The sequence below is a fragment of the Lepisma saccharinum genome, chromosome 12, assembly GCF_977018435.1.
Source record: "Lepisma saccharinum chromosome 12, izLepSacc3.1, whole genome shotgun sequence".
Classification (NCBI taxonomy): Eukaryota; Metazoa; Arthropoda; class Insecta; order Zygentoma; family Lepismatidae; genus Lepisma; species Lepisma saccharinum.
This window is the reverse complement of record NC_139240.1, coordinates 37,948,627-37,962,739: the sequence shown is the minus strand read 5'-3', so window position 1 is coordinate 37,962,739 and position 14,113 is coordinate 37,948,627. Positions and strand designations below refer to the sequence as shown.

General features: G+C 38.5%; 1 protein-coding gene across 8 annotated transcripts in view; it reads left to right on the top strand.

The window, feature by feature from the left end:
* The window catches only part of NijC (Ninjurin C), a 64,961-nt gene that overhangs the window by 6,385 nt on the left and 44,463 nt on the right, over positions 1–14,113 (top strand). For 6 of the 8 annotated variants that reach the window (XM_083132107.1, XM_083132106.1, XM_083132104.1 and 3 more), the window contains exon 2: positions 710–781. In XM_083132107.1, the coding sequence (XP_082988233.1) occupies positions 710–781 (72 nt within the window). Of the gene's footprint in view, positions 1–709; positions 782–4,305; positions 4,479–14,113 lie in introns of those variants that run through there. The other 2 variants (XM_083132112.1, XM_083132111.1) reach the window with 2 other exon arrangements.

The window sequence follows — 14,113 nt, the reverse complement described above, 5'->3', positions numbered from 1 at the left end:
GGGGCAAGTACTGCCAAATCTCTTTTCGTTCTTCATGCATATAACCATTTTTGTTCTACTGTATGGAATTTTCGTTAATTCTTTAATAAATAATTCAACAAAAATGAAAGAAAATAACGATAGGAATACGAAAATAAGAGAACTTGAGAAGAGAAAGAAATTATAGCGAAATAAAGAAATAAAGAGTAATTGAAGGTAAAGAGAGATGAAGACAGAAGAAAGAGAGGAAAAAGAGAGAGAGAGAGAGAGAGAGAGACAGAGAGAGAGAGACAGAGAGAGAGAGAGGAAAGAAAAAGAGGAAAGGATATATAAATACAAGGAAAAGGAAGAATTATAAAGACAAGAAAGAAAGAGATAAGGATACAAAGCAAGTGAAGAAGAGGGAATGAGTGTCAATAACCGAACAACTGGCATTCTTTACTCGACAATGTGTAATTCTCTGCGTAGAAGATTGTGTAAGAAAATTTCACTCGGAATATTTGAACTTCATTACGTTCTCAATTTGCATCTTTAACTAAATTTGATATACATACTTTTCTTCATATTTGTACACTTTCTTTTCAGGGACATTTTTCCGGCCCGAAAAATATCTGGACTCCGGCACTGTCCCGGGAAAATCCATGAAAAATCACATACAAAAAATACCAGTATTTTTATGTTGCAATGATATGGCCTTACATTAACTGTAAAATTGTATATTCTTTTTCAGATTGAACCAATTCGAAAGGCATTTCGTCAAGCTCGAATTCGGAACATGAAAATGTCCGCCATTAGGCAACAGGTAAGTACGTACGGGTACTTGTAATCATTGGGTCCCGGGATCGAAACCCGGCGGGGGCGCATAGTGGTTCAGATCTCACTCCAAACTGTAAGCCCAGTCGCGGTTAGCCAATATGTGCATAAAGTGGACTTAAAACATAAACTCAGACCATTGGCTTTGACAGCGCAACCTAGTTCTTCGCTAAGGTTTGGTCACTGACGTATCTGCACTGCTCATCGCTACAAGAGTGACGTCCTCGATCAGTTCGAACTTTAGGAACTCATGCGAGATGACTATCGCACCTAGTTGTCACGAATGTGTCATAGTCTCCAAGGAAACGAAAAATATACACTACGCTACGAACATTATTGGGCGAGCATAGAGAGATGCCAGTTGATTATGACCTTGTGACTGTCGCTGGTGAAGCTAAGGCACGAATTGATCGGCAACGGTTTTTACAGCGGCTGTCGTTAAAAAACTCTCTCATTTTATTGCAGTCATTTTACGTCGCGACGATGAGGATAAATGGTGGACATGGGACAAACACAATGGTGCATCCACGCCCTACCCCATGGGTGGGTGGGGGCAAACCAGTGTGTCCCCCGTGATTAGCGCCAAAACCTTATTTCTAATTACATAAACGTGGCTATTTATTTCATTGTTTGAGTTTGTTCCACTTAATGCAGAGAATGACTATACTAATTAGAACTGGACCTACAGTTTAAAGTGGGATTCGAATTACTATGTGCCTCCACCGGGGGCGTGGCTATTTGTTGTATTTATTGTTGGCAAGAATTAATGGCAGTTACTGTTGCATAGCATAATAACTATGGCTCGGAAGTTGAAGACCTATAAATTGCCAAAAAAAGACATAAAAAGACCTAAAAATATAAAAAAAGGACGTATAAATGTGATCCAAATTAATTAATAACTTCAGTTTTAATTACATATTTAATGTATATGGTCGTATACACCGTGCTGAAAGCTTCAAAACAAGAGAAAGTTGCCACTTACAGCGCGACCTTCCAGACAAGTTACGGTTAAAAGAACCTTGTACCGTACCTGCTTCAGTCGTCCAAAAATGTTTTTCTCTCGTTTCAGGCATGGTTCAAATATGTATATATATATATATATATATATATATATATATATATACTACAGAAAGTATGTTTAAGAGGTGATGGTGATGATCTGATGATGATTCGAATTGAGAATGAGCAGTAAAAACGTAGTCGAAAGAAGGTGAAGTTGCAAAAAAAAAAAGCAGTCAAGACCTAAAAAAGGCTAAAAAAGGACCAAAAAACGCCGAAAAAGGACAAATAAAACCCACCTGTTTCTGGCCTACAATGACCCAAAATGAACATATATTATGTTGGGCCTCGTCTTCAGACACTAGGAAAAAGAAAAGATTTTTTCCTCAACTTCCGAGACCTAATAATAAGTATTTTGCAAAATCATGTTGTAATTTAAACTAAGAGATTACTGCTATTTTGAAGTCATTATGTAGGTATTAAATAATTACACAGTATCACTTACAGTATTTTAAAATAAGGCTACGTTTTTTTTATTTTTGGTAATTAAAATCGTAAATTTATAACATGGTCATGTTTGTTATTAGAGAAAGGTGAAAAGTAGGGAAGCAGAGCAGAAGTATGAGGGGGGGGGGGGGCTGGAAAGCAGAATTCACCTCGCCCGTGTGAAAATTTTATTTTGAACCGCCCTTGTCTAACCCAATGTTCGAATCTGGGACCTCTGATGTCGCAACGAGTTACTACGGAGAACAGTGACACAGTCTACCACACGTTTGTGGAGAATCAGTCTTTGATATCTTTCTTAACATTTTTAGTTGGTTTTTTTTGGCACTTTTGTCTAATCGCGACTATGTAGATGATTGCATAAAACTGATGAAGAGACTCTCAAAGGGAACTCGGAACCTTCAAAGGTACGGACTGTCACTTAGAAAAGAGTAAACGTTGACAGTATTGAAAGCATATTAAATTAATATTGTTTTCAGTTTGCAAAGAAATATTTCTAAGCTCGCAATACAGCCATTTCTGTAGGAGAGCTTTCAGACCGAAGCGACAAGCGCGCAATAAGCGATACGGGGATTTCACATCGAAGCGGCAAGCGACACGGCCCCTTCAGTGTAAGTGAGAATTCACATCAAAGCGACAATCGACACGGAGAATTCACACCAAATCTGGAAGGGACAAGCGACACTATAGCTCGACCACAAGGAAGAAAAAAACATTCCGTCAAAAGCGTTCGCGCATCTTCCCTGCCGTTATCGGTGCTCGGGGCAGTGTTGCCAGGTCAGAGATTGTTCCTTAGGAAACCAGAAGATCTGCTACAAAATCCGATGAGGGGGAAACAATGTATTTTTATCAGGCGGGTAAACGAGTCATATTACCCCGTAATAATGTTGCCCTCTCAGAAAACACCACTTGAGTTTGAAATTATCACGTTCCTACATTCCTATTATAATAATGGATGTAAATTACTGGAACTGAAATCAACTCATACGTCTGAAATTATAGGTACTTTTATGTCAACATTCATTTTCCAGAAGGGGAAATAGTAATGTAGTAATAGTAATAAAATAATAATATTGTCCTAGCACAATTGAGTATCGTTTGGCATAATTTTACAGTTCAAACAGCACTTTTCATGGCTGATTGGAGTTCCACTCTATCTCTACCCTCCATGTTCAAGTAAGATGAGCAGTAAACGTGTTTTTGAGCAGGCCGTTGGAGGTTCCACAGCAATAGTTTATTAATGAATTCTCCCGAGAAATCAATAGGTCTGGCAACACTGACGTGCGCCGCGCTGAAGGATCATTCCCTCACCCGCCAGCGCGATGAGGTTCTGCGCAGGTTTCTTTCCTTGTGGTTCCACTATAGCCCATTCAATCTAAAGCAAAACATTCACCGCGCATGCGCAAACAAGAGCACGATGCATGGTATTGAGAAAACGACCAGTCAGAGCGACACATGCAGTTTTTCGTGTCGCTTCTGTTCGAAAGGTTTAATTGATTACTGAGGGTTCGCTTACAAGCGACACATGTCGCCTGTCGCTTCGGTGTGAAATCTCTCTCAGGGAGATTACCCCAGTGGTGGCATAGTTGTAATGTAGCCACATAGTAATTCGGATCTCCCTTTAAACTGTAGGTCCAGTTTCGATTAGCCTATCAGTGCATAACATTTACTTTAAAACTCACTTAGATACGACTACGAAATAGCTCTGAAAAGTCGATCAATATTAGAAACATAATTGAATCTGAGGAAATAATTATAGTTGAATATTATTTTATATCCTCGTTTCACATTTAAACATATCTCGTAAAAACATATATTTTTGCGGTCAAGAACGTTCATGCCTAAAACACATTGTCAGAACTAAAAACCGTGTTTACATTGCAAGCAGGTGAAATTTTCCAGTGGAGGGAGGAAGTTGTTAACTTTCACAGCGAACCATCCACCGTTGCAGCACAGCCATTGGTCGCTTCTTACGTGACGTAGTGTCAGTGACGCTAGGTCACGAATAAATCGATTGCTAGGGAGGGAAAGAATTTTACCAGACAACCAAGAAGAAAACTTGCGGGTAGTTCGTAACATCGAAGGTTTTTAGTCTGCTCAGGTGATATTATCAACGCCGTGGCTGGAATCATTGAAACAAAATGACGACCATCATTCCTGAATCTATGGGAGGGGTTCGTATCGTATGTTTAATTTTTATTGCACTTTTTCTGCGCCTTTGTTGTGGCAACCGTGTACTTCAGTTTCCAAATGCACGAAATCAGGTTTCATTTGACGCACGGCCCTTGCACGAATTAACATTTATTTCGTTGTCTTTTCTTCTTTTTTGTGCCATATATTAGCTATAGTGTCAATATCAATATTTTGTGTTTAAAAAAAGCCAGAAAATGATCCGCACAACATGCAACAAACATCTTCTCGGTCGAGCCTTCAGCAAATTAAAACATATCAAAATCCACTTAACTTAAGGACATCTCGGATTAGGATTGTCATTTCGTTCAACTTGTGCATCATCAAATCATCGTTCATTCAAATTAGCGTGATGAACATGACAATATGGATTAATATGCGTCTAGAAACTTTAAAAAGAAAGTCCTAATGCGCTATTCTTAATATCAATTTTCTATATACGAAATGTATTTACCCGTTCTGTAGTGATGGCACCGAGAAGAGGCAAATCTAATTCTGATTTGAAAATTCCAAAGTTACACCATATTTGGAATATGAAGATGGGTCTGTACCATAATAAACGAAATTTTATATTTTTAAAATTTGTTTTAAATTAATATTTTCTATATTTTCATATGTATTATTTCGGTACTCGAGACAAGAAACAGAAAAAATACTGGGGTTTAAATTCGAATCGGGATCAAGGTTTGGAAGTGCAATTCATCTTCAACGTCACGATTAACGCAGAGGTAGAAAAGTAACGTGAAATAGAAATTGGATGTAGAGACGACACTAAGAGCGAGACGAGTCTTGGTTAGGATGATTGATTGATTGATTCGTTATATTTTCATTCGCTTCTCTGCCACTTTGGCTAATCGAGAAGATGAAGGTGATAAGATTAAATTGATGAAAGGACAGTCACAACACACATGGACAGGACACAACGCAGGTCCCATAGAAGATTATACTGGCTGTGAGTCCAGACGCCAGAGCCTCGTCAGTCTGCAAAATGCAACTGGAGGTTAACCTTTGGATGTTTTTAGAAAAAGTAACCTCTTACACTCCTTGGTTAAGATGGACCGACACTTTATTCAATGTACATTTTGACACCATACATATGCCAAATGCCCTTGGGAAGAATTTGTAATATTTTTCAAAAGGTAAAATTCAAATTGTTGTTCTAAGAAAGAAAAACTGAACTAGCTCCATGCCAAGCCAAGCATTACGCCTCTCCCTTATTGCCCAAGCTACGCTGAAATAATCGATCAACTTGGTTGTGACGTAATGCAGATTTCTTCACGGCAAATGGATTCAAATTTTTGCCCAACCCACATCACTTTACGTGGAAGTGGTTCGCTTCAATTTCCTCAGGTGTTGCAGATGTCATGTTCTCAAGATCGTAACAAACCCAAAGGCATGAAACGGAAACGCAAAATATTCCGCTATTTTACTAGACTTTTAATTCTTCAGGATTTCTACTATTGAAAAATATCCTGAATGCTATTATGAATACGAGAACGAAGTAAATGAATTCCCCCTTTCTCATCAAGAAGAAAACTAAAATGATGACTTGAATTTTGCACATCAGTTTAGGGCAGTTTTGTCTTCACCTTACCTGACTTTATACCTACAGCTTCTGGTATAATCAGGCACGTATCTAGAAATATTATTTCGAGGGGTCCGAACTAACTGTTTGAGTTAATAATAAATAAATAATAATAATAAAAAAATGTTTAAATTAATACGTTTTATACAATTTATTCATAATAGTATGTAAATGAATTAATATTGTATTGTTATTATTCCATGAATATGTAAATAGACTGTGGAAGAATAGAGAAATCACTTACTTAATCCGCCCTCCTCTACCTTGCGGTGTAGATGTAGAATAGAGAAATAACAGCACACATTCATTATGTAGCTTACATGTAGCTAAGATCGCCAAAAACTATGTAAAAAATAACTGTCATGGCAAGGGAATTAATATCAAAATTATAAATGAATAACAAAAACAAAGGATATTAGATCTAGTTGACGAAAGTAAAGTTCTTGATCAACAGTTTATGCAAATTTTAGTAGTAGTGTGCATAAATCTTCTTTGGTACTGTCATCCAAAGCCGTATAATCTCAATCTTATATAGCAGATTTTATCTCGCTCTGAACTCAGCCGAAAGGCATTTCTCACCAATCTAATACATTCTCCAATTCATTTTAAAATATTATTGAATGTTTCATGTCGATATTTTGAACAATGGATCAATTCTTGACGCTGAGACGATATTTTCCCTCATCTCTCCTCTCGTCTCCTTTCTCTTTCTCTTCTCTCCTTCTCCTCTCCTTCTTCCCTTCCCTTCTTCTCCTATGTCATATCGCCTTCCCTCCTGTTCTCGCATCTTGTCTCCATCCCATTCTTCTCCACTCCTCTATCTCCTCACCTGTCTTAGATTTCCCACTCCACTGCACTCTTCTCCTCTTCTTTTCGTTCTTCTCATGTTCTCTCTTCTAATCTACTATCAACTCCCCTCTTCTTGTCTCCTCCTCTCCTCTAAAACCAGCTCTTCTCCTCTTCTCTCATCTCTTTCCCTTCTCTTTTCTCCTCTTTGCTCCATTTTCCTCATCTCTCCTCGCATCTTTTCCATTTCTTCTCATTACTTCTCCTATCCACATCTGTCCTATCTTTTCTTCCCTCCTTCACTTTTCCTCTTCCCCTTTCGCTCTTTCTTTTCTCCTCTCATTTGTTGCCCCCTTTCGTTTCCTCTCTCCTGTTTTCCTTTGTGTAGACTCATCAGCGATGAAATACTAGAAAATCGATTTTCTTTCTTTCAGAAAGTATTTCTTATTTGCGACAAATGTAATACTGATTTTTCTTCTTCAGATTTTTATACAATAATACTTGGTTTTATTCATTTTGCGTATTTCATAAATGTCTATTGTGCATATGGCAACTCTGGAATTGAGCCTAACTCTACACGCAACCCACCAGCGCCTTACGTAATTCGGGTTGCCTAGTTTAAAATGTCGTTGCCCTAAAACTTTTGAGAGACACTGTACAACTACGAGGTATTTTTAAATGAAACAATCACAAATACATAAAGAGACATGATCTTGAATTCATGATGAGTTTTTCAAGTTCGTATTTTCCCGTACACAATCACAAATTATTACTTATGTAGGTAATATAAATCTACAAGCAGATATTGCCCAAGCAGAATTCAGAAATAGAGTATCTTGGTGAAACTACATTTGTCCTTCCTCTTTTTCCTTTTTCTGCCTTTGGATCAGTTCCTGCGTGACGCATGTGTCAGTTACGCCACTGGTTTCTCACGGGAAGGAAGGGAAACATTGAACCTAACCTTCAATAAACAATTGTTGGAAGGATGTCTATATAGTGAAAGCCGATTGAAGCTTCCGTATACAGCAATGAACGTGAACTCTAGGAAGTTCAGTTATTAATTTTCTGGTGGTTTGTTTTGTACAATTTTGGAAATATTTTCATAGTAAATAACTGGAAACTGATTCTAATATTTGATTATTCCGTTTCTACAAGTAGATATGTTTTACATATTGTTGATTTATTTTATTTTACTTCGCTTTTCTGCCACTTCTGGCTAATCGTGAAGATGAGGGTGAGAGGACAATCACAAACACAGATGTAGTACAGCAGCCCCACGGAGCATTATACAGGTCGTGAGCCCAGACGCCAGAGTCTCGTTAGTCTGCAAAATGCAGTCCACAATGTACTACGTGTCTTCAGAAAAGGCCAAGTCTTTCACTCCGTACTGATCTTAGTGTTTGAATTTTTGTGTACAGGTCTTTTATCTGTTTTGGTCAATGCTGATTGAATGGCGACGGGGTTAATGAAGGAACATCAATGTTTAACTGGAATTGAAACCAGAACTTTATATATAGAGAGAGATCGTTAATAGGCGATCCAGGTTGTCTATTTTTGGAAGCAGATTTCTGTCGGTACTTAGACACGAAATCGTGTTAGATGCTATACATTCAGTTGATTAGTTACATGTATTTAAATGCTGTCTTCATGTTTTACTCACAAATACTGAAAAGAATTAGCGTTGAATTGTACACGAGAAGCGTCATCAGTTTTGTCAGCTGAGTCAAATTCTTACTTTACAAGCAAATAACTAACACCTAACTCTCAAGCCTTCTTAATCCCGAAGGTTTATGGCTGCAGCATCACAAGCCTTCCATCTGTTCCTCACCTGGGAAAGATCAATCAAATCTTTTCCATCCTTACCAATTGCATTTAGGTCAATCCATTGAACTATCTCAACGTTTTCCCTCCATCTTCGTCTTCCTACAGGTCTCTTACCACCAGGTTTCCCAACAAGAATCCTGTAAACTCTTCTTTCCTCTCCCATTCGTGCCTCATGGCCTGCCCACTCAAGTCTTCTTGACAAGCAAATACATTCTCCAATATTGGCAATTCTTGTGTAGTTTATTTTGTACCAAACTGTCAAAAGTTATGTATAAACCTAAAAATCATTTCAGATTTCAATATTTAGTGTATTGGACTTCTCGTGAGATAAAAATATAAAATTTGCTACGTGTTCTACGTTGGACAACACACACACGTATATTTGTTATCAAATTGTCGACGGGATAACGCATCCTCACACATTTACTTCGAGGTTTATTACATACTTGTGAAGGAAGAGAAATCTCAAATGTAGACTTCGTATGAAATGGTTGAAAATACAACATTGATTCATCGTGTATTGATGTGTTATGTTGAAGTTTTTGTTTTTTAGTGAAGCTACAAAGATGACTAATGGAAATAAGTAACACGAAGAAAGAGTTTAACATACGCAGTCGCTGGAAAGTAAAACACCAGAATTAACACTACTCCATGAATATTTGAGTACATAATTAGATATCAAAGTATGCTTCAGCAAAGAGCACTTCATGTTTAACGACAAACAAAGAAAAGTAAAATATCGTCGTGACTAAACAAATATTATTGTAAGGAATAGCAATTATTTGAACACCGAGTCAACCATGACTTTCCAAGCAGTTGAACGGGGCTTTATTTGATTACTTGTGTTCTTGTAATTTATAATGTTAATTAAGACACAATTGAGTAACTGAAGAGGCAGTTTGGCTGGACTTTCACTTTGGAACTTTCTACTTTATATTTTAGGAGTGTTGAGAATATTTGGGTGGGCGGTGTTAGGTGTGTATGGATAAGTCACGGCTGACTGCCACGCGGAAAACCCGGGTTCGATTCTCGGGATGGATGATTTCAGGCGGTAATATTTCAAGCTACGTCCCTATGTGGAGTTGCTCTGGGGTTCACTCACTCTCGACTATCCTTACTTTTTTTTAATGTGTTGGGTATGTCCTGTGCAGGCCCCTTTATAACCTTACACTTTTAAACTTTCAACAGGCTCTTTACACCCCTTTTTTAACATTAAGGTAAGGCTTTTAAAATAAGAAGATTTTTCTCGTATACTTAGAAGGCTGGTGATTGTGAATATTTGTGGAGCTCTACCTCCAAACCCCACCGTATATGTTCATGACTTGTTGCAATGTGCGAGGGGTATCTTTAATTTCTTGCTTTTTATGTATGTATGACACTATCTTTCCGCACTTGTAATCAAGGAATCCCAGATTCGATACCCTGTGGAGGCACATTACACAGTGGTTCGCATCCCACTTTAAACTGTAGGTCCAGTCCCGATTAGCTGTGCATAAAGTGGACCTGAAACAACAACAATTTATTCAATCTTTCCGCACTTACTATGTTGACAAAAATGTTCAATACCAGCTGACGAACCACCCCCTAGATAGGGGTAGTACTAGCACGCTCTTCTCAGGATATGAGTGTTCGCCATTGGGCCACGTCATATTGGTAGTCCCAGGCCTTTGAATATGTAAATCCAATTCTGCGCAAGATTGTGACATTTCTGAACGTCACTATGTATAGAGTATGTTATTCTCGCCACCTTTAACGGATCCTTTTCTTAATGAGCAGGCCGGAGCCACTAGCGTACGCAGGATATTTTCGGAGGGGCCTGTGTATATTACTATTTGCTCAAAAACAAAAATGCTTATCGGCGGTCATTTTAAAGGGATTTGAATTTACCACTTCGGTTTTACCCGACTTCTTTACTACTTTCACTTTAAAATATTAATTTTCTCAAAGTTTCGGAGGGGGCTGTAGCCTCATCAGCTTCCGTGCGTACGCCAGTGGCCGGAGCAAATCCCATTGCTCAACCACCACCAGGGACAGCCGGGAGAACGCAATGCTGTAGCTACTTCAGCTTATCACCAACTGGATGTAAATTTTCGTCACAAGTTCGTTGAGGAGGTAAAACATTAGCAAAGAAATAAATCTGACTATTCTCACCTTCAACATTTGTTCACCCCTGTTTATTTTATGACCTTCGCGTGTGTACCATGTATGTGCGTACACCCCTGAATCGATAAGTCCTTTGGGAGCGTCCCACGCTTTTGGCATTTTTCATAAGAAAATGAATAATAGCTTTTCTGCTTTGCCGGGCGTCTACGTTCACATTTGTTGCTCGTGTATTATGTATTCCAAATTGTCCTCGACGACATATCCATTTCACACGGTGATGGACAATTTGGTGTTAAAATTTATTACTTTCGATCCTTTCTTTACCATCTGAGCCAATAGGCAAGTTCCGCACAGAGTAATTTTGTAAGAAGCCGTAAAGAGCGATATGGGTTACTTTCTGAGTAGCCAGTGCTGTATTTCGCTAGGTTTTCATGAATTTGGTGTTTCCCCCCGAAAGTTGAACCGAAAGGGGGCGCCTCTAATTCCACTGGGCGTGGGCACCTGCAGAAAATTTCCCAAAAGGGGAGGGGGATGCATTAACATCGAAATGTTTTATCCCTAAATTAGATATAGCATAGGTGTGCGCACGAGGGCTGCCAGAGGTACCCGGGCACCCCCTAATATGTCCTAAAAAAATAAAATAATTAAAATAATACCTGTATTTAAAAAAAATTAGGAATTTAGTTTTATTTTGAGACGCATCTCTCTCTCTCTCTCTTCCCAAAACAATGTGATGGTGTCTATTATAATAATCAGTAATGACCTAGTAAAGAGCTTCTCCATAAATCGGCCCACACCTGAGAACTGACTCTTCCTCTATTTACATTCATACATAACAAGAAGATTGCAGTAGCAATCGAAAAGTAGCGAGAGACAGAAAGAAAGAGAAATTCGAAAGAGAAGAAAATAGAGAAGAAATAAAGGAAAACAGAGAGAGAGGGGAGAAGTGTGGGGGGGGGGTGTAAGAGAGAGCGAGAGAGAGAAAGAGAGAGAGAGAGATAGAAAAGGAGAAAAAGAAAGAGAACTACAGAAGGAGGACAGCAGTGGCGTAGCGTGGCATTTTTACGTAGTGATCACAAAACTTGCTAAACGTCAGGTTAGAGTCAATCTTTCAACTGAGGCGGGGGGGGGGGGGGGGCAATATTTCTTCACGGTAAATGCCAAGGTGCTGTAAGGGCGTGTCCACACTATCTCAATAAAACAAAATATTCTGGGTTTATTTTCCGGGAGAGCAAATCCTATCGAAAATACAAAATTTTTAGTTCTTCTCTAAAATATTTGTAAAGCAATATTTTTATTATTTTGGTTTGTCATCGCCGCATCTCCCGATGACCGGACGCCTCTGCAGGACAGATAGAAAGAGAAAGATAAAAGAAGAATGACTGAAGATTGATAGAGAGAGAGAGAGAGAGAGAAAGAATTCAGAAGAACCCCACAAAATGGAAACGGATAGAGGAATGATTGAAGAGAAATAAAACACGAACGAGGCTAAAAATAAGAACAAAAGTAACACCCCCCTCTTGTCACCAATTTGAAAGCATAGGCGTAACTTGGCGGAGGGCAAAGGAGACACTTGTCCCGCCAATATTCAGGCTTATTAACATTTACAAGTTAAGTTTGTTTTGTTAAGCTCTTGGGGACATGGAAAATGTAGCAAACTAGTACTGGGTGCTATTTGAATGGGGTGAGAAATCCTTGATTCTGTATCCCTGGACCTACAGTTTAAATTTGGATCTGAATCACTGTCAGGGTCTTGCAAGGCGACGATGTTACCACTACGTCATATGGGAGGCCTAATGTTTGAGAGTGTACTTTAGATATAAAAGTAATTTGCTTAAGTTGAAATAAGGTCTTTGTCAGAGAAAGAGAGAGAGAGAGATTAGGCTGCGCTATTTAGCTTTGTCACCTTATTATGACGGCGGTACCTAGTTCCGCTCCGCAACAGCTTGAATTCTTGAGCTGACTCAGAAGAAAACAATGTATTCGATTCATCATCCACACGTTCACGGTCTTGCATTTCTGCATCGGAAAAGAGATTACGTCATCATTTTCTCTCTCTGCTTGAAAAGATCGCAACACGACAACACTTTCCTTTGCCGCTTGAGTAATGCCTTCGCCAGGCACAGAAATACCTCCAAGCGGAAAGCGATTGCGAGAAGCAGGATGAACAGGAAAGGGATTTATACGTACCAGATATGTAAATATAGATTAACTTATTTTAATCAAATTATGGAATTAAATATGGACTTATAAAATAAAATGCATTAAGCTTATATACTAGTTACCAAATTACTAACTTTAAAATAGAGGACATTTTTAGATTTCATAATCTAAACAAGAGGACATTTTTAGATGCAGCACTTCGAACACAAGTCTTGTGTTTACTAGCGTTTTGATGAGCTTGTAGATCACACACCCCTGTAAAATATTTTTACATCGTTTCAGTATAACTAATAATAGGCCTCATTAGAGGCAAATGTTTGAATATTCTAATATTTATTTATTGTGCCGGTAGTACTATAGGGTTGTACAACTTGGTCTCTAAGTTTAAATGAACTTAAATTAAAAGTTTTTGAAAATAAAGAACTTAGGAGAATATTTGAACCTAAGAGAGATGAAGAAACACGGGAATGGAGAATATTACATAATAATGGATTGCAAAAACTATATTCATTCCTTGTTGGAAGAAAATTTTCTTCTCTTTGCGCTTGCAACTAAGAGTGTTGTATTTCCATTCTTTGAAATTGAACACTGAAACAATTAACAGTTATTTACAAATATGAAATTTTGTTACGAATATTGAAGTTGAAGCACTTGTCTATACCCCCAAAAAGAGGACATTTCCCCATTTTCCTAAAAACCCGCTCGGGCAATTTTTAGGGCCCGAAAAAGAGGACATGTCTGGGTAAAAGAGGACGTCTAGTAACCAAACCTTACGTATCAAGGGAAACTAAACTGTCCTTGCCCCCCCCCCCTTGGAACCCAATCGCCGCCACTGTCGAAGTCAAAACTAATTGCTTATCTTTGTTGTAAAAACAGAAACTTTACTCCCGGAAATCTTCAGTGGGGGTATTTTTAGGACAAGATTGTTCCGGGGGGACTCCTCCCTATACTCCCCCGAGATTTCGCACCAGCATCGGTAATTACAAGCAATAGGCTTGTCCCAAGACTATTATAAGCTCAGTTTTAGGGACAGGTGCTTTGAAAAACAATTCCTTGCTTGCTCCATTTTTAAAAAAAGAAAAATCCTGCATACTTCCGTGACAGCTTGTTTGCAATATTTACAACTTTCCTCGTCGGTGAAATTGAGACTGGCGAAACACCTGCAGC